Source organism: Tubulanus polymorphus, chromosome 2 (assembly GCF_964204645.1).
Source record: "Tubulanus polymorphus chromosome 2, tnTubPoly1.2, whole genome shotgun sequence".
NCBI lineage: Eukaryota > Metazoa > Nemertea > Palaeonemertea > Tubulaniformes > Tubulanidae > Tubulanus > Tubulanus polymorphus.
This window is the reverse complement of record NC_134026.1, coordinates 31,785,775-31,811,754: the sequence shown is the minus strand read 5'-3', so window position 1 is coordinate 31,811,754 and position 25,980 is coordinate 31,785,775. Positions and strand designations below refer to the sequence as shown.

At 43.2% G+C, this 25,980-nt stretch overlaps 2 protein-coding genes and 4 non-coding genes across 6 annotated transcripts; 2 read left to right on the top strand and 4 right to left on the bottom strand.

Annotated features, from left to right (window-relative positions):
* Positions 1-694: 694 nt before the first annotated feature.
* LOC141899200 (uncharacterized) lies at positions 695-2,146 on the top strand (the record flags this gene model as incomplete). The annotated part of the gene is made up of 1 exon (XM_074785362.1): positions 695-2,146. A coding segment is annotated over exon 1 (1,452 nt), but the record flags the coding sequence as incomplete, so codon positions are not given.
* A 27-nt stretch (positions 2,147-2,173) lies between these two features.
* LOC141899199 (1-phosphatidylinositol 4,5-bisphosphate phosphodiesterase epsilon-1-like) lies at positions 2,174-24,682 on the top strand. Its single transcript, XM_074785361.1, has 39 exons — positions 2,174-2,212; positions 5,728-5,833; positions 7,072-7,262; positions 8,128-8,763; positions 8,840-9,086; positions 9,168-9,322; positions 9,417-11,000; positions 11,373-11,444; positions 12,420-12,641; positions 12,722-12,982; positions 13,178-13,327; positions 13,407-13,692; positions 14,418-14,686; positions 14,763-14,908; positions 15,002-15,251; positions 15,334-15,515; positions 15,653-16,400; positions 16,696-16,839; positions 16,921-17,377; positions 17,593-17,798; positions 17,909-18,031; positions 18,105-18,209; positions 18,371-18,595; positions 18,689-18,844; positions 18,923-19,001; positions 19,174-19,321; positions 19,401-19,621; positions 19,702-19,815; positions 19,914-20,067; positions 20,138-20,262; positions 20,344-20,666; positions 20,739-20,841; positions 20,933-21,111; positions 21,697-21,840; positions 21,920-22,111; positions 22,334-22,534; positions 22,685-22,909; positions 23,126-23,333; positions 24,460-24,682. The coding sequence occupies exons 3-39, from the start codon at positions 7,128-7,130 to the stop codon at positions 24,633-24,635; spliced, it is 9,351 nt and encodes a 3,116-aa protein (XP_074641462.1). The 5' UTR covers positions 2,174-2,212; positions 5,728-5,833; positions 7,072-7,127; the 3' UTR covers positions 24,636-24,682.
* Trnaq-cug (transfer RNA glutamine (anticodon CUG)) lies at positions 7,522-7,593 on the bottom strand. Its single transcript has one exon. It is a non-coding gene; the product is annotated as a tRNA-Gln (tRNA).
* On the bottom strand, positions 7,665-7,736 carry Trnaq-cug (transfer RNA glutamine (anticodon CUG)). The gene has a single exon. It is a non-coding gene; the product is annotated as a tRNA-Gln (tRNA).
* Trnaq-cug (transfer RNA glutamine (anticodon CUG)) lies at positions 11,500-11,571 on the bottom strand. Its single transcript has one exon. It is a non-coding gene; the product is annotated as a tRNA-Gln (tRNA).
* Trnaq-cug (transfer RNA glutamine (anticodon CUG)) lies at positions 11,643-11,714 on the bottom strand. Its single transcript has one exon. It is a non-coding gene; the product is annotated as a tRNA-Gln (tRNA).
* Positions 24,683-25,980: the final 1,298 nt, after the last annotated feature.

Sequence of the window (25,980 nt, the reverse complement as noted above, 5' to 3'; positions counted from 1 at the left end):
CATCAGACTCCAAGAATTGCCACCCAGGATCGCCCCCAGGACTGACCCAGGATCGCCCCCAGGACTGACCCAGGATCGCCCCCAGGACTGACCCAGGATCGCCCCAAGGATTGCCCTCAGTAGCACCGAATTCAAACTGACAGCATCTCAGTAAATCTGAGTTAATACCCCTGTATCCCGCCAGGTGTCAGTAGATATAGCATTCTCTCACTAGGTAACCATAACGACAGATGGAGACGGTGTAGTGGTTGTAATTTACGCCAGTTTTATTCGGATTGTTGAATTTATTGGATTAACGTAAGAATTACGACCTGGACCGATAACAGTCATCTTTATAACAGTCACGTATACAGTGTATCCCGATGCGTGATACACTGTATCACAGTGTATCACACTACACGGGATACAGTGTATCCCGTGTAGTGTGATACAATGTATCCCGTGTATAAACCCCGGTCGGGTCTGGTGCCTGGATATTGCAGTACCGTTTGGGTTCCACCCTTTTTATGTCGTACAAATTAATTTCAGTTTTACTATCATCAGCAGTTGTTTCTCCTTCCTATGGGGGGGGGCGAGGGGGGAACAATAACACATCAGAGTGGTCAAAGTCACAGTGGGGTTAGGGGTCAGCGAACTGGATACAATCTTGTTGTTGTTTTTTTTTCAGATGTGTCACGACCTATAGTACAGGAATATGGTATCACGGTCACCGTCTCATTCGACGTATGAGGGCAGCACTAGTCCTTATCACGCGATCATGCAAACCGGAAGTCGTGTTGAGTTCCTGATCGTACCGGAAGCAGCGCCATCTACATCCTGTTTATATGTACCTACCTCCGGTACACTAGGGTTTTACAGTAGAGTGCCCAGTTTTGCGTCATCGATTTGTGATCTCAGTTTCGAGGCGAATCAATTAGAAAAAGCGATTAAAGAAAATGATATTTTTATAGTAAAAAAACTGCTGGATATTCACCACGGTAAATTCACGGTGAATCTTCACGAGTCGATTTTAGATAAAGGAAGTTTAGATTCGAGAAGTTGCGGAAAATCTCATCTCAGTCAAGATGTAGAAATATTATTGAGAAAAAGTCAAACTTTACTCGATCGGTTCGAACAAACTGAACTGGCGGTTGACGCGACCGAATCGCTGGAAACGCCAGCGATTTTCCGTAATTCGCTACACGTAGCGATATTATATAACTCAGTGGATGTAGTGAAACTGTTATTGAGATACGGTATCGATGTGAATGAAGCAGGTATTGGAATAGATCCCGATAGCGGAACACATATACTACAGAGAACTCCTTCTAAAGAAAAACAAGATCGATTCATCTTTTATAACAATTCAACCGAACAATATCGATCTAATGATGATATAACGTTCCTCGTACCTACTCCTAGTCCTACTCCTACTCCTACTCCTATTCCTGTTCCTACTCCTAGTCCTACTCCTACTCCTACTCCTATTCCTATTCCTACTCCTAGTCCTACTCCTATTCCTGCTCCTACTCCTTCTCCTACGCCTATTCATGTTGCTACTCACTACAGTAATAGTTTTACGCGTATTTACTCTCTAGATCATTTATTCACGTTACCGCCGTTATTTCTAGCCGTTGCTAAGGGAAACTCAACAATCACCAGATTTCTACTGAAATTCGGAGCCGACGCAAACTTTCGAGACGAGCTGACAGACGGCAGCACTCCGCTACACTTAGCTTCCAGTAAGGCGTTTCAGTCAACAGACTGTAGTAGGATACTACTCGAGTATGGGGCTAAGATATTGATAAAAAATAAATCCGACTTGAGACCCGTCGATCTTAATCCTGGATTAGAACGAGAACAGCGACGTATTTTACGTACGACGTTACTGTTCGCGTCGTCGTCGGGCGCCGCCGCTGATGACAGACACTCGTCGAATCATCTTTCCAGATACAGTTCGGCTAAAGCTCGTCTGTTAAAGCGGTTTAATAGCGAGGGCCGAAACAGAATGAGAGAACGTAAAAAAGAGAATAACGTGATGAACGCTGCGGAAAGGGAATATTCATTCCGGGAAAGAACTCCTTCTTTAGTATCCGGTAAAAGTTGTCATTCGAGGATACCTAGTACTAAACATCAACAATCCGATTCTAATCCTAATCCTACAACAATTACATCATCGCAGAGTAGTAACCCACAGCAACACGATTATATAGAATCGAGTGGAAGCGTGAAGGTAAGATTTATTGTTGTTGTTGTTTTGTGATGTTCCTCCATCAGTAAAGACTGAGTCATCCGTTAACTGAGTGCGCTACACATAGACATCGGTCATTACACTTACAACCTACAGTTCTTATACTCACAACCTGCACTGTAGTTCAGGACCTGCACTGTGGGTCATCTAGTTCAGGACCTCCACTGTGGGTCATCTAGTTCAGGACCAGCACTGTGGGTCATCTAGTTCAGGACCAGCACTGTGGGTCATCTAGTTCAGGACCTGTACTGTGGGTCATCTAGTTCAGGACCTGTACTGTGGGTTATCTAGTTCAGGACCAGCACTGTGGGTTATCTAGTTCAGGACCTGCACTGTGGGTCATCTAGTTCAGGACCTCCACTGTGGGTCATCTAGTTCAGGACCTCCACTGTGGGTCATCTAGTTCAGGACCAGCACTGTGGGTCATCTAGTTCAGGACCTGTACTGTGGGTTATCTAGTTCAGGACCAGCACTGTGGGTTATCTAGTTCAGGACCAGCACTGTGGGTCATCTAGTTCAGGACCTCCACTGTGGGTCATCTAGTTCAGGACCTCCACTGTGGGTCATGTAGTTAAGGACCTGCACTGTGGGTCATCTAGTTCAGGACCAGCACTGTGGGTCATGTAGTTCAGGATCTGCAGTGTGGGTCATGTAGTTCAGGACCTGTACTGTGGGTCATCTAGTTCAGGACCTGTACTGTGGGTCATCTAGTTCAGGACCTGCACTGTGGTTCATCTAGTTCAGGACCTGCACTGTGGGTCATCTAGTTCAGGACCTGCAGTGTGGGTCATCTAGTTCAGGACCTGTACTGTGGATCATCTAGTTCAGGACCTCCACTGTGGGTCATCTAGTTCAGGACCTGTACTGTGGGTTATCTAGTTCAGGACCAGCACTGTGGGTCATCTAGTTCAGGACCTCCACTGTGGGTCATGTAGTTAAGGACCTGCACTGTGGGTCATCTAGTTCAGGACCTGCAGTGTGGGTCATGTACTTCAGGACCTGCAGTGTGGGTCATTTAGTTCAGGACCTGCACTGTGGGTCATCTAGTTCGGGACCTGCACTGTGGGTCATGTAGTTCAGGACCTGCACTGTGGGTCATCTAGTTCAGGACCTGCAATGTGGGTCATGTACTTCAGGACCTGCACTGTGGGTCATCTAGTTCAGGACCTGCACTGTGAGTCATCTAGTTCAGGACCTGCACTGTGGGTCATGCTGTTTAGGACCTGCACTGTGGGTCATGCTGTTTAGGACCTGCACTGTGGTTCATGCTGTTTAGGACCTGCAGTGTAGTTTTGTCACATAAGTGGAGATGCCAAGGTCAGTGTCGACAGTGTTTTTAGTGTAGGATTGTCGGTAGCTACTCAATTAGAGTCAGCACAGAACGTGCTTACATTCACGGCCGTTTTATCTGAGATTGTAGTCTAGTAATTACTTCCGGTTGTTAGGGGGAAGTTTGTCGCGATCATGACTTAGAATATTCACCATGTTATAATTAAGCAGACAGCCCCCGGTAACTATCTCGCTAAGCCCGTGTCCTCCCGGTAACTATCTCGCTAAGCCCGTGCCCTCCCGGTAACTATCTCGCTAAGCCCGTGCCCTCCCGGTAACTATCTCGCTAAGCCCGTGACCTCCCGGTAACTATCTCGCTAAGCCCGTGTCCTCCCGGTAACTATCTCGCTAAGCCCGTGTCCTGCCGGTAACTATCTCGCTAAGCCCGTGTCCTGCCGGTAACTATCTCGCTAAGCCCGTGTCCTGACGGTAACTATCTCGCTAAGCCCGTGTCCTCCCGGTAACTATCTCGCTAAGCCCGTGACCTCCCGGTAACTATCTCGCTAAGCCCGTGACCTCCCGGTAACTATCTCGCTAAGCCCGTGTTCTCGTTAAGTCCCATGCCATTTACCTATTTGTTAATTAAGTAGCTCGGTGTTAAGAAGTAAGTCCTGCCACACGCTGTGCTGCTGCTGCTGCTGCTGCTGCTGCTGCTGCTGCTGCTGCCGCTGCCGCTGCCGCTGCCGCTGCCGCTGCCGCTGCCGCTGCTGCTGCTATATGATTCTGTCTCCACGCATTAATTCAACTATTCATAAATACTGTTATATAATGTTTCTTATTATTCTGTTGGAAAAGTGTAATTGATTGTCGTGGTTTCCTGGGTAACAGCGTTATTCAGGTCACAATAATGTGTGTTTCGCCTTGGTGACGGCGTTCCTGTTCATTCACGTTGTGCCCCAGTTACCCTTCATAAACGTCTAAGACACCGAGTCCACTGGATTATCAGTTATGGATTATTGGATTAGTGCAGTATATCAGTTTTGTATATTTGTATTAGTGCAGTATCAGTTGTTTATGTTTGGATCAGTGAAATATCAGTTTTGGATTATTGGATTATCGGATTATCTAGTGTTACCTATTATATAAGAAAATCATTCGCCATGACAGTAGGATGACACACTTACAGCAGCGGTAAGCGAGGAATCTATCTATCATTGTGATTCACTGTGTTTCTCAGAATGTATCGATCTCGCAAGTGATTCATAGTAAAACAACTATAAGTGGGACAGACAGACGGATAGAGTTACCCCGGGGAGGGGGAGGTGTAGGGGTGAAGCACTTTACGGACGCACAGGTCCATTGTCGCCAACTGCGTTCATTTTGCGTGTATAGTGCGTGTTTGTGCGTGTTGCGTGATTCCCGATCTGAAGAACGACACAAAACAGTTGAGAGGAGACGGTTACCATGGTAACTATTTGTCCCATACTGATGCTCGGCTGCAGCGGTATTTACCTGGCTGGTGTTGATGATTCTAAGGCGGAGGCTGGTCCACATAGAATTCATCAAAAACTACTTAATCATTGTATGTGACCTAGAACAGTCGCTTTACGCGCTTTACGATTGTCCTTATTCTTTTCGGCCGGGTTTCATAAATATGGAAGAAAAATAGTCCCTGGGAACATTTTGAAATTTGTCAGTTATGACCATGGTTTCTCATTGTTACTATGGTGGTTGTTACCCAGATTGAGGATTTATCCCTAGGAACCACTTTGATACTCAATCACTCGAACTGTTCACTCCGTTAACAGACGGGCCTCGATTGCCAGAGCCTCACTCGAACTGTTCACTACGTTAAGAGACGGGCCTCAACTGCCAGAGCCTCACTCGAACTGTTCACTCCGTTAACAGACGGGCCTCGACTGCCAGAGCCTCACTCGAACTGTTCACTCCGTTAACGGACGGGCCTCGACTGCCAGAGCCTCACTCGAACTGTTCACTTCGTTAACAGACGGGCCTTGACTGCCAGAGCCTCACTCGAACTGTTCACTCCGTTAACAGACGGGCCTCGACTGCCAGAGCCTCACTCGAACTGTTCACTCCGTTAACGGACGGGCCTCGACTGCCAGAGCCTCACTCGAACTGTTCACTCCGTTAACAGACGGGCCTCGATTGCCAGAGCCTCACTCGAACTGTTCACTCCGTTAACAGAATTTCACTCTCATTTTCAGGAATCGAATCAAAAACGACCGAGTTTAAAAAATCGGCTCAGTTTCCGGGAAACAAGGTGTAAAAATAAATCTGACATAACTTCAACATCGGATTGTCAACAAACAGGTTAGTGTTATACAGCGTTTCCGCTAGGGGGCGTGGTGTTGTGAAGTGATAATTGATAGTTAGGAGGTTTACGGTTGCTCACACGCAGGATGAGACTGATTGTGTGTATCTGTGCCGCTAGGGGGCGTGTCGTAGTGAAGTGATAATTGATATACAGTGATACTCTCTGTGTCTCTCTGTGTATGTACAATGTATGATGGAGTTGGATGCTCTAAATGTGATGCGGTTCCCATCAGCACCAGCTTCATGGAATAGTTTCATTCAACAAAACGGTAAGCTACAGCGCCACCTATATTCAGACACCGGGGCGGCTGTTTATTTCATCTAACAGTCAATCGATCAATAATCAATCAGGTTTGATCATTATGACTGTACATTCATTTATAATGTATATGACAAGGATTAAGGGGCGGAAGGGCGGAGGGCGGAAGGGCGGAAGGGCTGATCGCACGCACGATTCAATAGACAATTCAACATCTGTTAATTAGAAATTGTTTCTCATCAGAAGTCGTTAAAATCAATGAGAACGTGATAAGAATCTGTAAACCTCGCTTACCAGAGCTGCTTGCGCTACTAAAACATATACAGTACAACACACGAGAGTAGCGGCCTCACCTGCCACAGCTAGCACATTTATAATGACCCCCGTTGAGAATTAATCGTGCTTGTTTGTCAATGAATAAAGTTGGGTGTGGAGTGACAAGAAGGAGTGAAGAGGCGGGGGTCAATGTAGGGTGTGGTGAGGTCCTGATAACATCCTCGCTTACCAGTGCCGCCTGCATACACACGCTATGTAGACAGGCTGCAGACACGTGTAAAAAGTGAGTGATTATTGATACACAATCAATCAATCAATCAATCAATCAATCTAACAACAGAGCACCTACTTATCGATCGATTATTGATATACTTTACTACTCCATCGCCAGGGGGCACCACTCATACAATGTGTGTGTGTGTGTGTGTGTGAAATCGATAGTTAAAATGAGCCCGGTTTGAAACCTCCTCTCCTATCATAGACAGAATTTAGACGAATTTAATTCCTCGAGAATTAAAATCGAGATACACGACGTTTATCGTCAGGTCGATTCAGGTTTAAAATCGTGTCCATTTCATATAAACTCTACGACTGACAGACAATGATGACGTAACAAACTATTTCCGTTGCGAGGATTCACTTCAATTATATATTTGTTAAATAATTAATATGATCGTGTCTCTGTTTCTCCTTCTCACAGATAAAAACAGATTCGATGAGACGGAAAGATGTTTGAATGTATTGATAAAACTGGCGATGAATTCTGAATGTGTTCCACCGCTCGTAGATGGGTTAGCGACGTGTATGTTATCTGTAATGTCAATATCCGATCACACCAATGATCCTGTCATTGAGAAAGCCGTTAATGAACTATTTACCAAAATTATTCAGGTAATTCTGATCGACTGTTCGTTAGGTTTCTTGTTGTTACTGAGTCTTAACCTTAACTGGGAAATTTGTGACCTTCGTCTAGTCGAGGGAGAGGGGGAGGAGAGGGGAGGATAGGGGGAGGAGAGGGGAGGAGAGGTGAGGGGAGGAGAGGGGGAGGTGAGGGGAGGAGAGGGGAGGGGAGGGGAGGAGAGGGGGAGGAGAGGGAGTGGAGAGGAGAGGGGTGGGGAGGGGTGGAGGTCGTTGAAATAAAAAAAAAACGAGGTTCTACCGAGACTCGAACTCGGATCGCTGGATTCAGAGTCCAAAGTGCTAACCATTACACCATAGAACCTACAGTTGACCGGTTTACCCTAACCCTAGGTCTTGTAGCTAACCCTAACCCTAGGTCGGAGAAAAAATAGAAGGTTCTACCGAGATTCGAACTCGGATCGCTGGATTCAGAGTCCAAAGTGCTGACCATTACACCATAGAACCAGAGACGTCCAACGGATATTAACCTGTGGTCAAGTGGCTTCTATCCTGTTTATTCGGGGTTCGATTCCAAAGTCTGGAACTTCTACTCCTCAGACATTCACTATTCAAGAGTGTAGGTTACACGTTGAGGGGTTACACGTTGAGGGGTTACAGGTTACAGGTTGAGGGGTTACAGGTTGAGGGGTTACATGTTGAGGGGTTACAGGTTACAGGTTGAGGGGTTACAGGTTGAGGGGTTACAGGTTGAGGGGTTACAGGTTGAGGGGTTACAGGTTGAGGGGTTACAGGTTGAGGGGTTACAGGTTACAGGTTGAGGGGTTGCAGGTTGAGGGGTTACAGGTTGAGGGGTTGCAGGTTGATGCTGATGCTGATATATTGTCGTGTATTTCAGACTTGTCAAGAAGAATTAGACGACTGTTCATCATTAGAAGATAAACACAATACATTCACACAATTAGCTAAATTACTAAACACAGCGTTCGAGCTTTTGAAAGGAAAACAATCGTTACATTTTACAGCTTTAACTTCTATTAATCGAATCATCGACATGTGCATCGTTAATAACACTTATGAGGTTTGGGGTATGGGAAAAAATAAAGATCTCGATGATATTATCAATAAAAAACTGATAAAACAACCTTCAAACGGTGGAGCCGGACACGAACAGAAATATTCCCTGAAGAGTAAACGTTCCAGTGTCGATGTAGGTAAGGATAAACCTAAAGAAGAAGAGAATATCGATTTTAGTGATGAGACTTTAACGCCTTTAGAGAAACTGGTAAACAGCGATCCGGGACAAATATTAAACGTGCTTCATAACAGTATCACGATGTATAATCGAATAACGGGAACTCGTGCTAAATGCGCGCCTAGTACGAGATGTAGAGCGTGCACTTATCACTGTATACAGATACTCAGTGCTCGTGTACTAACTGTCATGTGTCATGGATCTCATGTTCAATATAAAATAGTGAACGACGGACACATCAAAACATTGGTCGAAGCCTTAGACCCGAATCATGACCCGGTAAGTCGCGATTCGACGGGAAGGGGTTAATAATCACTGGGCCACTTTTATATAGAGTTATGTTGATTATTTTCAGCATTTATTATGTTTAATATTGCAAGCTATAGCGAATATAGCGATGAACCCGATATATCAACCGGCCCTGTCTGACGCGTTAATAGCAGACGCGTTAATGCAGCTCCTCCTACCGTCAGATGAGTGGTACTACACCAACCACAGCACTAAATACGCAAGATACGTGAAATATCACGCTGCTAGGATACTGGTTTATATGGGTTCGTTTCATTGTCTCGGAGGTCGTGTGGATCTATTCGATACAAGACGTATGTGTATTGATTTATACTCGGCCTACGATAATCCCGGATTAACTAGTAAATATAAATATATGTGTTATTTAATTGCAGCGTTTACGGATGATACTCCTAATCCGGTATTACAGGTTCATTATCCGGAGGATGTGTTCATTGAGTCAATGGCTTTAGGTAAAATACAAATATGGAATCAACAGGGTCACCTGAAGTCCTGTTCCCTCGAGGGCCTCGTCGCACAACTCATAGAGGTTAGTTTCGATATGTACCACCAGGGGGAGTCAGTATATCTGTATACACCACTAGGGGGCAGTATAGTATATGTTTTTTAAATATCTATTGTAGGATGCCGCGTCTGATTCATCGGATTCGAGACATTGGAATTTCTTCCCTATTGTGACGTCATCGAGTCCGACATCGGAACGAGGCAACAATCGACACAGTTTCCTAGACAACTATTTAGATTTCACGCACAATTATTCGGTGACGGATTTATTATTTACGACACTTCCGGTTATCGTACATCCGGTTATAATATTGAGATTATTGTGCCATAAGATATTCGGTGGAATGATCCGCCGTAAAACGCGGAATAGTGGAAATAGTGGAACTAGTGGATTACAGCTACCAGAGGTACAAATAGAAACTAAAACGTGTCCCCCTCGCGGCGGTCAGGAGAACGAATTCGCCGCTCAATTAGTATCCAGTGGGTCGGTTACTAAGCGACGTAAACCGAATTTAAGGGTTCATATAATGGAGGATCAGTTTAGTTCAGGAGTAACGACGGACAGTGATCAGGACGGTATTTCTACATTTACTGATCCGTTAATACAGAAAGATAGTAACAGCAGCAGATCCAGTTTTAAATCGACGACTATTAACGACGCAGCCGATAGTCTATCACCGCCTACTGTGTCGCCACCTATCGACAGTGATATACACGATAACGAAGTGAAAACGAGGAAGATTTTCAAATGGCCGAGCGTTAAAAAACGGATATCAAAATCACACGGCAATCTAGCGTTAGCTCACGTGGACGCCACCAGGCGGCGTAACTCGGAACATTGCGCTCGTCTGGAACACGCGACCAGACGTATGCAAGTGAAACTATTACAACAGGTGGCGGCACCGTCGCCGGACGATAAAGCGAGAGAAATCGATATTCTCGCGTTTCAACGAGAGTTGATAAATTTGCCGACGTTTGTAATGGAACCGCATTTCGATTCGGCGAGTGTTTCACCGATGTTATCACGATCTAACTCTGTACCTAATGTACACGTGCTCGACTCTACGACTATACGTGTATTAACCTCTACCAGTAACCATCCTGTACGGACTATGGTTAATGAACGATCTCAATCTATTTGTAGCGGACATCTTTTACCTACTGTTTTATACGAAAATACTCTTACTAATAATATTCCTGAAAATGGTATTTGTGATATACAAGTGACGTCAGCGAGCATGGAAAGTGCCGCTTCTAATATCGTGGTACACTTCGCAGCAGCGTCCCCTTGCGGCAGTCAGGCAGATACGCCTTCCTCGTCTGAAACTAAAAACCTGTTAGTAAACGATAACGGACTGCCGACCAATCAGCAGCTTCATAGCGGCGGCGATACCGCGTTACTAGAGGACAATACCGCTGCGATAGATTCTGAGAAATCTGAATGTAATTTATCAATTACATCGTTACATCCGGGTACTAGTCCGGTAAGACACGTTATATGTACTAGTCCGACTAGTCCGGTAGCGGATATTCCGCCGTTGCATAAAGCAGCTATGAGAATTATAGAGAGTTGGCTGGAGACTTGCAGTTTGGATTTAGAGGCTATTAAAACGGAAATGAAAGACTTTCTATCGCGTATGGCCAGCCTCGGTCCGGAATACAGAGTGTGGAGTCAAACTGTTTGGGGATTACTGAAAATGGAGGTATGTTCACATCGTGGGGGGGGGGGGGCGGCGGTGGGAGGGGGTATGTTAACATCGGGGTGTATATTAACATGGGGGGGGGGGGTAATGTTAACATAGTGGGGGGAGGGGGAATCCAGTCTCGGCTACTGCACGTGGATTACCAGCATCATACAAATATATATCTTAACGCCGGTTAAAGTTTGGGTCCAAAAAAATTGGCGTTATAACGAATTTGGGAAAAGTAAAGAATGAAATGTTTTAATTCATTTGTTTTCAGAAAGTGTTAGGGTTAAGAACGATAGAATCGTTATAACGGAATTTCTAGGGTTCATTTATAATTTTTTACCGAAATGTTTTTGTTTTTTTTTAAAATTGATTATTGATTTTCAGGAATTCGATGCGCAGAAACACTGTGACCTTGACCCCGACAGTCCGCAGTCGGTCCATCAACAATACAAAAAGGTAAAATTTGAGCCTGTATTTTAGAAAAATTGTTATCATTTTGAGACAAAAAGGAAGGTTCTACCGAGACTCGAACTCGGATCGCTGGATTCAGAGTCCAAAGTGCTAACCATTACACCATAGAACCTACAGTTGACCGGTTAACCCTAACCCTAGGTCTTGTAGCTAACCCTAACCCTAGGTCGGCGCAAAAATAGAAGGTTCTACCGAGATTCGAACTCGGATCGCTGGATTCAGAGTCCAAAGTGCTAACCATTACACCATAGAACCTCACGCGTTAATTCAACCCGCTAATTGTTAATTTCTCAGCTCGTAAGACATTGATTAATGTTAAGTAATTAAAAGCATTAATTAGCGTTGTCTGTGTGACTAAGATGTTTGAAATATGAAACATAAAGTAAAGGTTTAAGAGATTACAGACATGTAAGGAGGTTATTACTGTAGTACATTAGCGGGGGCGGGGAGGGAGGGAGAGCGGGGTGGGGAGAGGGGGGTAGGAGGGGAGCCGGGCTTCTCCAGTTGAATTGGTATTTTCAAATATCTTCAAATAGGAGACAGTAAATAATACATCACAATACTACTACAGGGGGTCATACTGCGACATGGGTGGGGGGAGTACTGCGACATGGGGGAGGGCTGGGGGGTCATACAGCGACATGGGGGAGGGGTGGGGTGGGGGTGGGGGTACTGCGACATGGGTGGGGGTGGGGGGGAGTACTGCGACATGGGGGAGGGCTGGGGGGTCATACAGCGACATGGGGGAGGGGTGGGGTGGGGGTGGGGGTACTGCGACATGGGTGGGGGTGGGGGGGAGTACTGCGACATGGGGGAGGGCTGGGGGGTCATACAGCGACATGGGGGAGGGGTGGGGGGTACTGCGACATGGGGGAGGGGGAGGGGGTACTGCGACATGGCGGGAGAGAGGGGGGAACAACCTGGTTGATATAAGTAATACTGTAATACTGATTATTACAGTTACAACAGTTGGTAATACAGGGTGAATTACCATGCAGTAAAGACGAGGCAGCTACGTTAGCAGGAATACATTTACATATAGATGATGCGTGGCCCGAGACAACAGCTGCAGCAGTAGCAGCAGCAGCAGCAGCAGCTGCTGCAGAAAGTCAAGATGAAAACTGTAATAATGACGATGAACAAAATGAAACTCTTGAAAAAGATCGTCTTATAAAAGATACGGTAAAAATAATCGCGTTTTGAGGACAGGACAAAAACTGAATCATTCTCAGTCGCGTTAATTATCTCCGTATCTATCCTAGATACAACTGGAAAATCTACAGAGAAAAAAAGATTTGATGAGATCGACTCAAAAACCGAAAAAATCCCTGTCATCGACTCACAGGATTACGAGCAGCAGCAGCACGAGCAGCAGCACGAGCAGCAGCACGACTAGTCGTATTATACGTGTTTTAATGTGTATGAAAGATTCAGATCAAGAGGAAGAAGAGAAAAAATATGATTTAACTCAATATTTACCGGCGGAATTTAATCAGTCCAGAAAAATATGGGATCTTATTAAGGTTTGTGTTAGATAATCCTAATATCGCATTCCATTTAATCCCATAATAATCCAATTCCATATAATCCCATATAAACTCTATGTACCATATAAACTCTATGTACCATATAAACATGATATCTGTATTTGATGATATACGATATTTGGTGATATATGTATTTGTATTTTGGGGATACATGTATTTGTATTTGTATAGGAGAAACAGAAGAAACTATGGCATACTCCTTATTACGATAACGAAGTTAAATTGAAACAACTTTATATCAAAATCTGTACAAATCTTCCGTCGTTCGGGTGTAAATTGTATTCGGTGAAAGAAATACTCAAAGGAAATACTCATAAAAAGGTAATTAACAACAATCAGTAGAAAAACTGCCTACAGTATCTATAGCAACGTGAACTGACACGTTTTATAATAATTACAGATAACTCGATTGTTGGGTATCAGTAAAGAACGGATTGTATTGTTGGATAATAAAACGCGTACGTTACTACGTAATCAGCCGATTAAAGACCTGGAGGATTGGAGCGCTGGAGCGGGCAAGTGTAACGAGGCTTTAAGTCTAGTATTCCAAGGTTCTAAACCGTTATTACTATCGACACATTCTATGGAGGATTTGAGATCTTTGATGTGTAATCTGTGGGAGGTAATGGATTTAGATGGAAGATATTTACAACAATCATCAGTTAGACATCATAGTTTCGACTTCAGTAAGTACCGGGCGGCGCCTGCAGCTGACAGTTTCTGATGTCCCGGGTTTGATACCTGTCTCTCTCATGTTCTAATCTATTGAGTCAGTGTCTGATGTCCCGGGTTCGACACCGGTCTCTCCCTCTCCCTCTCCCTCTGCCTCTCCCTCTGCCTCTCCCTCTCCCTCTGCCTCCCCTCTCCCTCTCCCTCTCCCTCTCCCTCTGCCTCTCCCTCTGCCTCCCCTCTCCCTCTCCCTCTCCCTCTCCCTCTGCCTCTCCCTCTGCCTCTGCCTCTCCCTCTGCCTCTGCCTCTCCCTCTGCCTCCCCTCTCCCTCTCCCTCTCCCTCTCCCTCTCCCTCTCCCTCTCCCTCCCCCTCTCCCTCTCCCTCTCCCTCTCCCTCTCCCTCTCCCTCTCCCTCTCCCTCTCCCTCTCCCTCTCCCTCTCCCTCTCCCTCTCCCTCTCCCTCTGCCTCCCCTCTCCCTCTCCCTCTCCCTCTCCCTCTCCCTCTCCCTCTGCCTCTCCCTCTGCCTCTGCCTCTCCCTCTGCCTCCCCTCTCCCTCTCCCTCTCCCTCTCCCTCTCCCTCTCCCTCCCCCTCTCCCTCTCCCTCTCCCTCTCCCTCTCCCTCTCCCTCTCCCTCTCCCTCTCCCTCTCCCTCTCCCTCTCCCTCTCCCTCTCCCTCTCCCTTTCCCTCCCCTCTCCCTCTTCCCCTCCCTCTCTCTCTCACGTTTTACGGTTTTGTTTCAGTTGATATAAATTCCCGTCGACAGCTGAATGTTAAACCGGAAGTAGACCACGCTATGATCTATACAGCCGAACTGGAATCGTATCAACAGATTCTACACTTTCCGGAAGAGGTCGCTTTAAGATTGACTCGAGTTGAGAGTGAATTATTTGTCAGTGTTTCGCCCGCTTATTACATCCGTCAAATAACGATAACCGATCACACTGTTACCGTCAAACCTCATCATCACAGGCGTTCAACTATTCACGATCTGGTCCAACGATTCAAAGAGGTTTGTTTACAGCGCCATCTAGCGTAGACTAATGTCGATGATGATGATGATAATGATAAACTGTATTGTTTTCAAGGTAAGCTGTTGGATAACTCACGTACTCATAACTCAACCGACTCAGGACGACAGAAAAGCCATGTTATCGTGTATACTACGATTAGCTAAAGCCTGTTGGAATATGGGTAATTTTAACGCGGCTACTGAAATACTCGTCGGTTTAAAGTAAGTATCAATCTCGTTTCTGATTGGTCGAGAGCCCGAACGCGAGTCGCTGATTGGCTATTATTTACCTGATCGTATTTTCTTTATTTCTAGGTCAGAGAAATTAAAATCATTTTGGTTGACGATCTCAAACGTTGATTTAACCATTATGGATCAACTAACACGCCTCCTATTGGGTCACGAACAAACTAAAGACTATCGCGATGCGGTCACGCGGGCTCTCGATATCAAACAGTGCAATATAGTCCCGTTCTTCGGTGCGTTTTTGCGAGATTTACGCGAGATTTTCCAAGGAATGCCGAGTATAACAGTTTTACCATCTGAACCGGACCTAACCGTGGATGTGAGTATCTCTGTGACGTCATCAGTTTACGGGTAGTCGTGTATATGTATATATCACGTGTTTATTGTGTATATTTTTGTAGTTCCCTAGTGACTATAACGGAGGAGAGGATAGATTTATTACGAGGATAGGCATCGGTGGTTTGATCAATCTCGATAAAATGAGACAAGCTCACGTGATACTCAGTGATATTATGCTGTTTCAACAACACTCACTCCACCTAGCGGACAATTTACTTAAAAAACACATCGACGATCTCACTAGGTATTTATTCATATTTACATATTCAAATTTATGCTAATTCTCTATCATCGATTGAATGCGATATGCAAAATCGATTTATATACGTATATTCAAATCATTATAATCGATTGAATGTTGTATGCAAATTTGATTTATAGATTGGATGATTTGATTGGTGGAACGGAACCGTGTCGGGATATAGATACGGATAGTGATTACGATTTAACTCTGGATACATATCAGCCAATAGAACCGCTTTATAAAGACCCACGTGTCACTCTAATCTCCCCGAAACTATCTCATATTAATTTGCATATTCTACAATTGATGCATCACGGGACGACTGTCATTAGACTCGAGGAAGAGAACAACCGCAGCGCCATCTGTTATTTACGTTTAGAAAGTAACAATGCGACTTTAACGTGGGGAAAACCCCAGTGGAGTAACTTACGAGCCGGGAGTCCACCATCGTACAACCTGACAGGAGATGTAGATTATCAGACGAGTAGTAGTCTATCTGTGAAATATTCCGGCGGTGATTTCGTCAGTGACGGTTTAGAGGAAGGTTTTATTGAACTGTGTATGATTAAAGATGTGATATGCGGTAACGAAAGTATCGATTTAACCGGTTTAAGTCGTAGACACAGTCTAGAGAATCTATCGCATAAAATACACTGTATTAGTATATTGTATGGTGCTAACATCGCTGAAAATAAACTGTTACATTTAGTTTTACCGACGAATAGCAGTAAAATCTGGTACACAGGGTTAAAGTGTTTATTGTATGGTATGAACAAACAGATGAAACACACAGATAAACGCATTTATTGGTTAATGAACGTCTATTTACAATTGTATTATGAGAATGAGAGATGTGTCGGACCAACTCCTGCTGAGGCTATCAAAGTAAGTTCATCTATATCAACTATAGGTATCATCAGAATGTAGTTAGCAACCTGTAACCTGCAACCTGCACACGCTTCAGCTGTAGACTGACATGTGCGTGACTGCAGGTGTGCGAGCAGTAGACTGACAGGTGTGCGAGCAGTAGACTGACAGGTGTGCGAGCAGTAGACTGACAGGTGTGCGGCTGTAGACCTACAGGTGTGCGAGCTGTAGACCTACAGGTGTGCGGTTGTGGACGGCTAGGTGTGCGGGCAGTATGCTACAGCGGGCTATAGTTGTATGATTCTGGTTGTAGGTATTTGGTGGACGTCACAGGCCAGATCGATCTCTAACTAACGGAACCAGTCATCAGGAGCACGAACGACTCGGAACTTTCCGGAGAACTCCGAGCTTTGCCGGATATACAACAGCGAAAATATTGAAAAAGAAAAGTCAAAGAGTAAGCGATAAATCGATAAATCGATCAATTATCAGATACTCCGATAAGTTATTGATTTTAATGCTGTTTCTTTCTATGTAGGATTCAACATCTTCCCAGAAGTCAATGCCCGAGAAATCGACAACTTCCGGTGCGCAGTCAGTTCGAGTTTCTGTATCGTATGATAACATACCGAGTCACATCGCATCAGCATCAGCAGCAGCAGCCGTATCACTTACCCCAGCATCAGTAGCATCATCATCACTGCGTCCTACCAGCCTCGCTTTCAGCTACGCGTTACAACAGCGGTCACGTGTCGATCACGTGACCGGCGGCGGCCGCGGCGGCGCAGGCGGCGGTCACGTGACAGTGAAACCGATAATAAACTCTTCCCGATTGGATTTTCCGGATTTTGTCGATTTGTTCCGATCGTTTTATCTGCGATTGCGGAAAGATTTGAGGCAGTTGTTCGATCAGGTGGCGGTTAATAAAAGTCAATTGGACGGAAAATATACAACAAACAGTTCAATCAAATACAAATATCGACCTAGAGACTCCGGTACGTATCAATTAGCCGCCATATTGCATATCGCAAACCGGATATACCGCGCGTTTTCCAATATGGCGACGATTTTCCGGTTTCTATCGATTTATCATTAAATATGACCCAACTGTTCGTTGCCTAGCAAATAATGCATTATTCAAATTTCACACGATTCAAAATGGCTGCCGTTTTGATTGCGCAATCCCTCAACGAGTCAGCAATAATTGTAGGTTTAATCACGAGGAATACATCATTAGATCATAATACAGAACGATTGAAGATATTTGACGCGATCACAGCATCGAGTATAGTTACAAACAGCGCTGGAGTGGAGACCGTTAACAGCAGGTATCTACCTGCTCGAGAATTCAAACAGTTCCTAGAAAATTATCAACAAGAGATTTATTCAACAGACGATATTTACAGACTCATACAGGTATCTGATGTTATTGGGTTCGAATCCTTAATTATTCATAATTACTGTTAATAAGATGAATGATATTTTTAGAGTTGGATTAGAATTTGAGATTGTAATTTGATTTGTAGCGTCATGAACCGGATCCAGTAATGAGGAATAAATACTGTTTATCGTTTGACGGATTTGCGAATTTTCTGATTGATAAAGATAATTACGCGTTTATTAATGAACAGACGAGAATGGAGGATGAGGTTAGTGACGTCATTGTGTCAGTAGAGCCACGGGTGTCCCGGGTTTAAATCTCGTGTATTTCTATATTAATAGGATATGGATCATCCGTTATCTCATTATTACATCGAATCCTCGCATAACACGTATCTTACGGCGCATCAGTTGAGAGGAGAGTCCTCCGTAGAAATGTACAGCCGGGTAAGTCACGTGTGTAGCCAGCTGTGACGTCATGTGTGGTGTATGACGTCACTTGCGGAATGTTTAAATCTTAGATTCGCTTTTGAATCTATGAATTTGCGTAATGTGTACACAGAGTGTATAATGTATTGTAAGTCGGACTGGTTGTCGTTATTTTGTAGGTATTATTGACTGGTTGCCGGTGTGTAGAGTTAGATTGTTGGGATGGTGATGACGGAAGTCCTGTAATCTACCACGGTCATACATTAACTACTAAAGTCGTATTTAAATCAGTCGTTGAAGCGATCAATAAAAGTGCCTTCGTGACGTCACCGTTCCCGGTTATACTGTCTCTAGAAAATCATTGTTCCGTTCAACAACAACAGAAAATGGCGCAAATTTTTACCGTAATTTATTTTCGCTATAAATCGGTTTTAAATTCCACGGAAATATCATCGGTTTATGAATTAATTGACATGTTTTTTTATTTCTGTAATTAGAGCGTGTTTGGTGATAAATTAGTGACGGATTTCCTGTTTGAATCCGACTTTGATTCCGAGCCTCAACTTCCTTCACCGAACTCACTGAAATATAAAATACTTATCAAAAATAAAAAAGTTCGAACTGATGTTTCTAAAGCTCTTCTCAAACACAGGGTAAATATACACATAATCCTATCTCTTAATCTACCAGTTTAATCCATCGCTAATCCCGCCGGATTATCTTTAATCCAGAATCATTTGAGAACGAATAGTTTAATCGATGAAGATGAGGATGAAGATGATGACGAAGATGAAGATGACGTCACAGACGGTATGATATATCAATAATAGTATTTCAGATTGAGATTGATATATCTCGTTTTAACGATATTGTTATTAATATATCCTGTAATGAGCGGCGATAACGATATATCTCGTATATATCGATATTGATGTTTCGATGATATTTTGCTATTTGTTGAGTATTTGATTATTTTCTACAGTGAAAGACCTACCGGTGATGACGTCATCGAGAAGACAACAAGATGACGACCAATCAGAATGCAGTTCTCCGCAGTCACATGACGAAACACCCCCTCGCAGTAAACCTATATCATTAGGAGTGACGTCATCAGACTTCCCGTCACAGAGGTCTCTGTCTATCTCTATTAGATGCAGCTCCACCTACCGATAAAACGTGATTTTCAATTATTTGATTTTCTATTTGTAGATCACGTAACAATTCGTTTCAAATTCACGCATTAGGTGGCGCTGGTGGTGGTGGTACAGGTGCTCGTCCGTCGAAGGGTCAGTTCGATTCTGATTGGCAATTCGATGAATTTCTTTTGGGAAAAGAAAAATCGCATCCTAAAAATAAACAGAAAAAAACGAGCCAAATTGCGAAAGAGTTGTCAGACTTAGTCGTCTATACACAGGCTGTGAAATTCAGAGGTCAGTCTCAGACAGGTGGCCCCGGGCTCGAATCTACTCGCTCTAGTACTACCGCTAATATATATGTGTGTGTGTTTCAGGTTTATCGATCGGAGTGATGTCATATCCGACATTGACGATGAAACAGAAGAAAGGAACAATTAGAAAGAGTTTATTGCAAACACCTCCCCCTGGTTCACCCCACAATATACCGTGTAAGTGTACACCTACCCCTGTATCACGAATTCAAATATAGTTAATATTATTGATTATTTAACGGGCGATGTATTTATTGATGGATATTTTGTTCCAGCAATGGAAAAAACGGAACTTCCGTTACAGTTAATTCAAATTCAACGACCTTCACCTCCGCGGTTAGACGACTTACCCGTGTGTTATCACGTGTCATCTCTGAATGAGAATAAAGCCAAACAGTTATGCAGACGACAGCCGATAGGTGTCATCGGGTAAGATTGAATGATGACGTCATTATAGTGATTAAACGATTTTCTGAATATTTCCATTAATTAATTGCAGCCACACCGCTAAACAGCTAATGCGTACCTACCCTGCTGGTATGAGAATAGACTCGTCCAATTTCAACCCTGTTATATTTTGGGCTTTCGGAATTCAAATGGTCGCCTTAAATTATCAAACTGAAGGTGAGATTAAAAGTGCTGATGATGAGATTTGTTGATAATAGGTTGAGATTTTTGAGATGTTTGTTTGATATTTCTCATCAGGTGCCGCGATACAAATCAACTCGGCCATGTTTGAACAGAACGCAAGTAGCGGATACGTTTTGAAACCACGTGTCATGTGGGACCGGAACCACGTGATGTATAATCGATTCAACCCGTGGGAGAAAGAGTTTGACGGTTTGCACGCGGTGACCTTGACCATACAAGTGATATCAGGACAGTACGTGTGTCAGGGTAACCATACCGGAAGTCCAGTAGTAGAACTAGAGGTTACTGGGATACCTGTAGATTGCGCCAAACACAAAACTAAAGTAATATCTAGAAATGCGGTGAATCCTATCTGGAGAGATACATTCACATTCCAGGTAAATACATATCCCTCCGCTAGCCCTGACTCACTACTCATATTCATACGCTAACGAATTCTACTGTTGTAGGTTTTATTTCAAGAATTAGCGTTTTTACGTCTGACCGTATTTGACGTCGGCAGTAATCACGTGACCGGGCAGCGTACGATACCGTTACGTTGTTTGAGACCGGGTAAATTCAAAATTAAAAAAAACGACTTTTCGATTGGTTGAAGACGACGCCGTATTGTAACTGTTTCGATTGTTGTTGTTGTCGTTGCTAGGTTACCGTCACGTGAGGTTACGATCGATCAGTAATAACCCGTTAGAAGTGTCGACACTGTTTGTGTACACTCACTGGGAGGAAGAGATCGTACATACAACATCCCCGGATGACGATCCTAAACGGAAGTCGATACTCGCGAAAATTAAATACGATCTCAGTAAATTAGAAGGGAAAGAGGTAACTAACTAACTAAAACACGGACGGGTCCAGTCCACGGACAACTTCCCAAAATTAGCGTCACTATTATTGAGATTGAATAAACTGAAAACTGGTTTTAATAAAGTCTAGAATTTCTCTCGTATTTCTAAATTTCAAAATGATGATTATCAATGCTTCCAGCGGGCACCTGCCTGATTACAGACACCTGCAGTCGGGAGAATCGAGTAAATAAATTCATCCCTAACCACAGCTCTCCCGGCCCCTTACGTATTTCAAAAAATAATTGTTTGTAGAGGGGTCTCCGGGCCAGAAATTCCACCAAAACAGCAGCGTATAGCTGGGCTACTGTTCATCCTAGGTGCCCCATAACCCTAACCCTAGATGCCCGTAACCCTAACCCTAGGTGCCCCATAACCCTAACCCTAGATTGACCATAACTGGACTCGAACCAGCGACCTCAAGCTTGCCAGCCAGGCATACTAACCACTAGACCATAGACCAGGAGCGAATGTTGTCGTTTGGAAATTTGTCTGGTCAGTGTGGTGACCAGTCACGTGTGGCGACTCCTTGAACTTTTGTAATTCTTGCGGATTGTTATTTTAGATGACGCCATTTTTAACGATGAAACCGAAGCGACGAACGTTTTTTATCACAGTTTTTCACGGAATTTATGGAACTCACGGTTACGAAGAATCGGCCATATTGAAAGTAACCCAGGATACGACTGTGATGGAGGCCATACAACAGGTCATTCAAATATCCCTCCTTTTTTCACCTCTCTACTTCTTGATAGGAGGTCGCAATGAACCTTTTTTTATTATTTTAGACGTTGAATAAAGTTGGAAGAACCGAAGATAAACCTGATGATTATGTGTTCGTGGAAGAGGTTCACGGAGGTTGGGAAAAGAAAGATCTCGATAAAACGACTCAGAGGCTTTTAGCTCCATCGGAGAAAGTTTTACAGGCTCAGGATAAATGGCAGGGAAGCGGTAGATTTATAATGAAACAGAAAGCTGATGTAAGCACGTGTTATACAGTGAAACTCCAGGGGGCGCTGCAGTTGCTGAAAAGTTGGTTACAGTTAACCAGTTGACATAGTGATAATTAAAAGTTCATTGTTACTAGGGTTACGGGGTATTTATCCAGCGGAACTTATCTTTAACCAACTTTTCAGCAACTGATTCCTGAGATTCTGTTCATGTTTGTAATGATTTGACGCTCGTTTTATTGCCACTTACAGGATCCGAGTAGTCGAGCTTGGATGACGACGATTCTAACACAAGAACACATCAGAAATAAAGATATCCGTTCGGATAGTACGGCCTGGGACGGTGACGGCGATCAGATGTTTCTGGTTTGTGTTTATAACGTGTCTCCTGATCAACCGTATACTATATTTAAAGCACCTGCGTCTAGTACGGCTGAGGATATCATCACACAGGTAACACCCCCCCTCCCTCCCGACTCCCCTCCCCCTCCACCCCTTCACCTGCTGCTAGTCCCCGGTGACCTAGAGAGGTGAATGTATCAACAGACCCCGTGGTTCATCACAACAATTGTTTGATCACGTGTTTTGTTTTATTGATTGAAGGCGATGTTGAAAGCGAGGCGACCAAACGACCCGCGCAAGTATACATTAGTCGAGGAACTAGTTTCTACCTCGTATGTAGAAAGTCCGGGTGGTACGTCAAAAAGACGGAATTCCGGTAAAACTGAACGTCGAATTCTTGCAGAAGATGAGAATGTTTATCAGGCTCAATGTAACTGGAAAACTACTGGCAAATTTATACTATTAGAGCGATCACCTTCATTACTGGTATTTATTACATACAACCAGCCACCAGGTGGCGTAATTACTCCCTCTGTCACTAGGTGGCGTCCTCTTACATCAGTTAAAACTTGAAACCGAAATATCGCTTATTTAAGGTGTATTTAGATATATAACATATAGCGTGTGACTACTAGCGCACCTAGCGTTTCCTCACTTGCCACAAACAGTACAATATAATCTCACGAATTTCTCGTATTTCAGCGGAGAAAAACTCGACCTGGATCTCAGAAATCGTCAGCTACTGCTGGTGGTACTGCTGCAGGTACTGGTGGTGCTGGTGCTGGTGCTGGTGCTGGGGCTGGTGCTGGGGCTAGTGACCATTCATTCCGAGAAAAACTGGAGAAAGTAATTCGTGTGAAATCATTAGTAGGAAAAACGAAATCATTGAGCGAGGATGAAGAAAAAACAGGTATAGCAGACGATACCCTTATATGGAAATAACTCATAGACAATACCCTTATATGGGAATAACTCATAGACAATACCCTTATATGGGAATAACTCATAAACAATACCCTTATATGGGAATAACTCATAGACAATACCCTTATATGGGAATAACTCATAGACAATAGCCTTATATGGGAATAACTCATAGACAATACCCTTATATGGGAATAACTCATAAACAATACCCTTATATGGGAATAACTCATAGACAATACCCTTATATGGGAATAACTCATAAACAATACCCTTATATGGGAATAACTCATAGACAATACCCTTATATGGGAATAACTCATAAACAATACCCTTATATGGGAATAACTCATAGACAATACCCTTATATGGGAATAACTCATAGACAATACCCTTATATGGGAATAACTCATAGACAATACCCTTATCTGGGAATAACTCATAGACAATACCCTTATATGGGAATAACTCATAGACAATACCCTTATATGGGAATAACTCATAGACAATAGCCTTATATGAGGATAACTCATAGACAATACCCTTATATGGGAATAACTCATAAACATTACCCTTATATGGGAATAACTCATAGACAATACCCTTATATGGGAATAACTCATAAACAATACCCTTATATGGGAATAACTCATAGACAATACCCTTATATGGGAATAACTCATAGACAATACCCTTATATGGGAATAACTCATAGACAATACCCTTATATGGGAATAACTCATAGACAATAGCCTTATATGGGAATAACTCATAGACAATACCCTTATATGGGAATAACTCATAGACAATACCCTTATATGGGAATAACTCATAGACAATACCCTTATATGGGAATAACTCATAGACAATAGCCTTATATGGGAATAACTCAGACAATAGCCTTATATGGGAATAACTCATAAACAATACCCTTATATGGGAATAACTCATAGACAATACCCTTATATGGGAATAACTCAGACAATAGCCTTATATGGGAATAACTCATAAACAATACCCTTATATGGGAATAACTCATAAACAATACCCTTATCTGGAAATTAATAAGCTGAATTTTTACTGAGAAGGAAATTGTTATTATATATTTCTAGAATTGCAAACAACGGCAGTAAAATATCAATCTTTTGATATCAGTCCCACGAGCTCACTTACCGCAGCTACTACTGATAGTGACGATCAGATATTGTTCTCAGCGGACACACCAGAGGGCGCTGACTCGCCCAAACCCGGACGATTAAAACGACTTAAGCACAAACTACGTATTTAGTGTAAAAACTGCTGTAGAATTTACACGGGTTTTAAACCGATAGTGCTGCCTCCTATAATCAATTTATTATATTTATGTAGTGATTACAAACAAATAGCTGAAATAATCAATGTTTTAATCCGTTATGAAATCGATATTGTCAAGTGATAATTATAATAATGTGATATATATACCTTCCATATGATCAATTGTTGTAAAAAATGTTGTAATATTAACATCATTATTATTATCATTGTTACTTTATTAATTATAATTATAATTATCATTATAAACACTATTAAATATAATTATTATTATTATCGTTGTTGTTTTTATTGTTGTTTTTATTTTATTAAACGTTTGTAACAAAATAAGTGATAAATGTAAGAATTATGGTTAAAAACTAAATTGCTGAGTCTTACGACTGCTGGTTAGTCGTTCCTTGTGCACAACCATGGTTTAATCTACTGTATGCGGTACTAGAACCATGGTTCAGGATTAGATAACGCTATGAATGGTGATTTTAAACCATGGTATATAACTGCTAATTGTTTAATTACATTCCTATTACTCTCTATTATCTATTACTAGATTGTGCTATTTAAAAAAGAGAAATATTTTATAATGCTTCAAATCAATACAGCATCATGTGACGTCACCAGCTCAATTTGTGTTGTTTTAATTTCTGTCTGAGTGGATTTGTTTGCATCGGTTTCCGCGCAACTACTGATATAGGCCCCCCCCCCCCACAGACAGTGTCTACTGATATACCCCCCTAACTACGCCCCCCCACAGACAGTGTCTACTGAACCCCTCGCCGCGGTGCTAAGTTAGTAATATTTTGTTATGTTCAGTTTTGATGGTAAAACATTCCAAAGACGGCACTACCAAGTGGGAAACCAGTACCACATATCGAATCTCGATATCAATCAACATTTCAATTATACGAGACCCGTTAATCACTTTAGCCCGAAAGATTCGTAACGATGTTCCGCTAGTGAACGGTTCAGGGGCTGCAGTTGCTCTAAAGTCGGGAAGAGTTGTCAACTTGACCAGTGAACAGTGGTTTGAATAGTTGACCAGTGGTTGAATAGTTGACCAGTGGTTTGAATAGTTGACCAGTGGTTGAATAGTTGACATCGTGTATTGTAACTGTACAACTGGTTCAACTGTAACCAACTTGTGAGCAACTGCTACGCGGCGGGGTCCAGGTATTCAAATATCACAGAGAGAGAGGGAGAGAGGGAGAGAGGGAGAGAGAGGGAGAGAGGGAGAGAGAGGGAGAGAGAAGAGGGAGAGAGGGAGAGAGAGGGAGAGGGAGAGAGAGAGGGAGAGAGGGAGAGAGAGGGAGAGACGGAAAGAGCTA

Excerpts from the sequence above, each read along its gene's own strand:
- LOC141899199 (XM_074785361.1), top strand. The coding sequence starts at position 7,128 with ATGAATTCTGAATGTGTTCCACCGCTCGTAGATGGGTTAGCGACGTGT. Across the intron at positions 11,001-11,372 it reads GGGGATTACTGAAAATGGAG|GAATTCGATGCGCAGAAACA; the intron begins GTATGTTCACAT and ends ATTGATTTTCAG. Across the intron at positions 21,112-21,696 it reads GTAAATTAGAAGGGAAAGAG|ATGACGCCATTTTTAACGAT; the intron begins GTAACTAACTAA and ends TTGTTATTTTAG.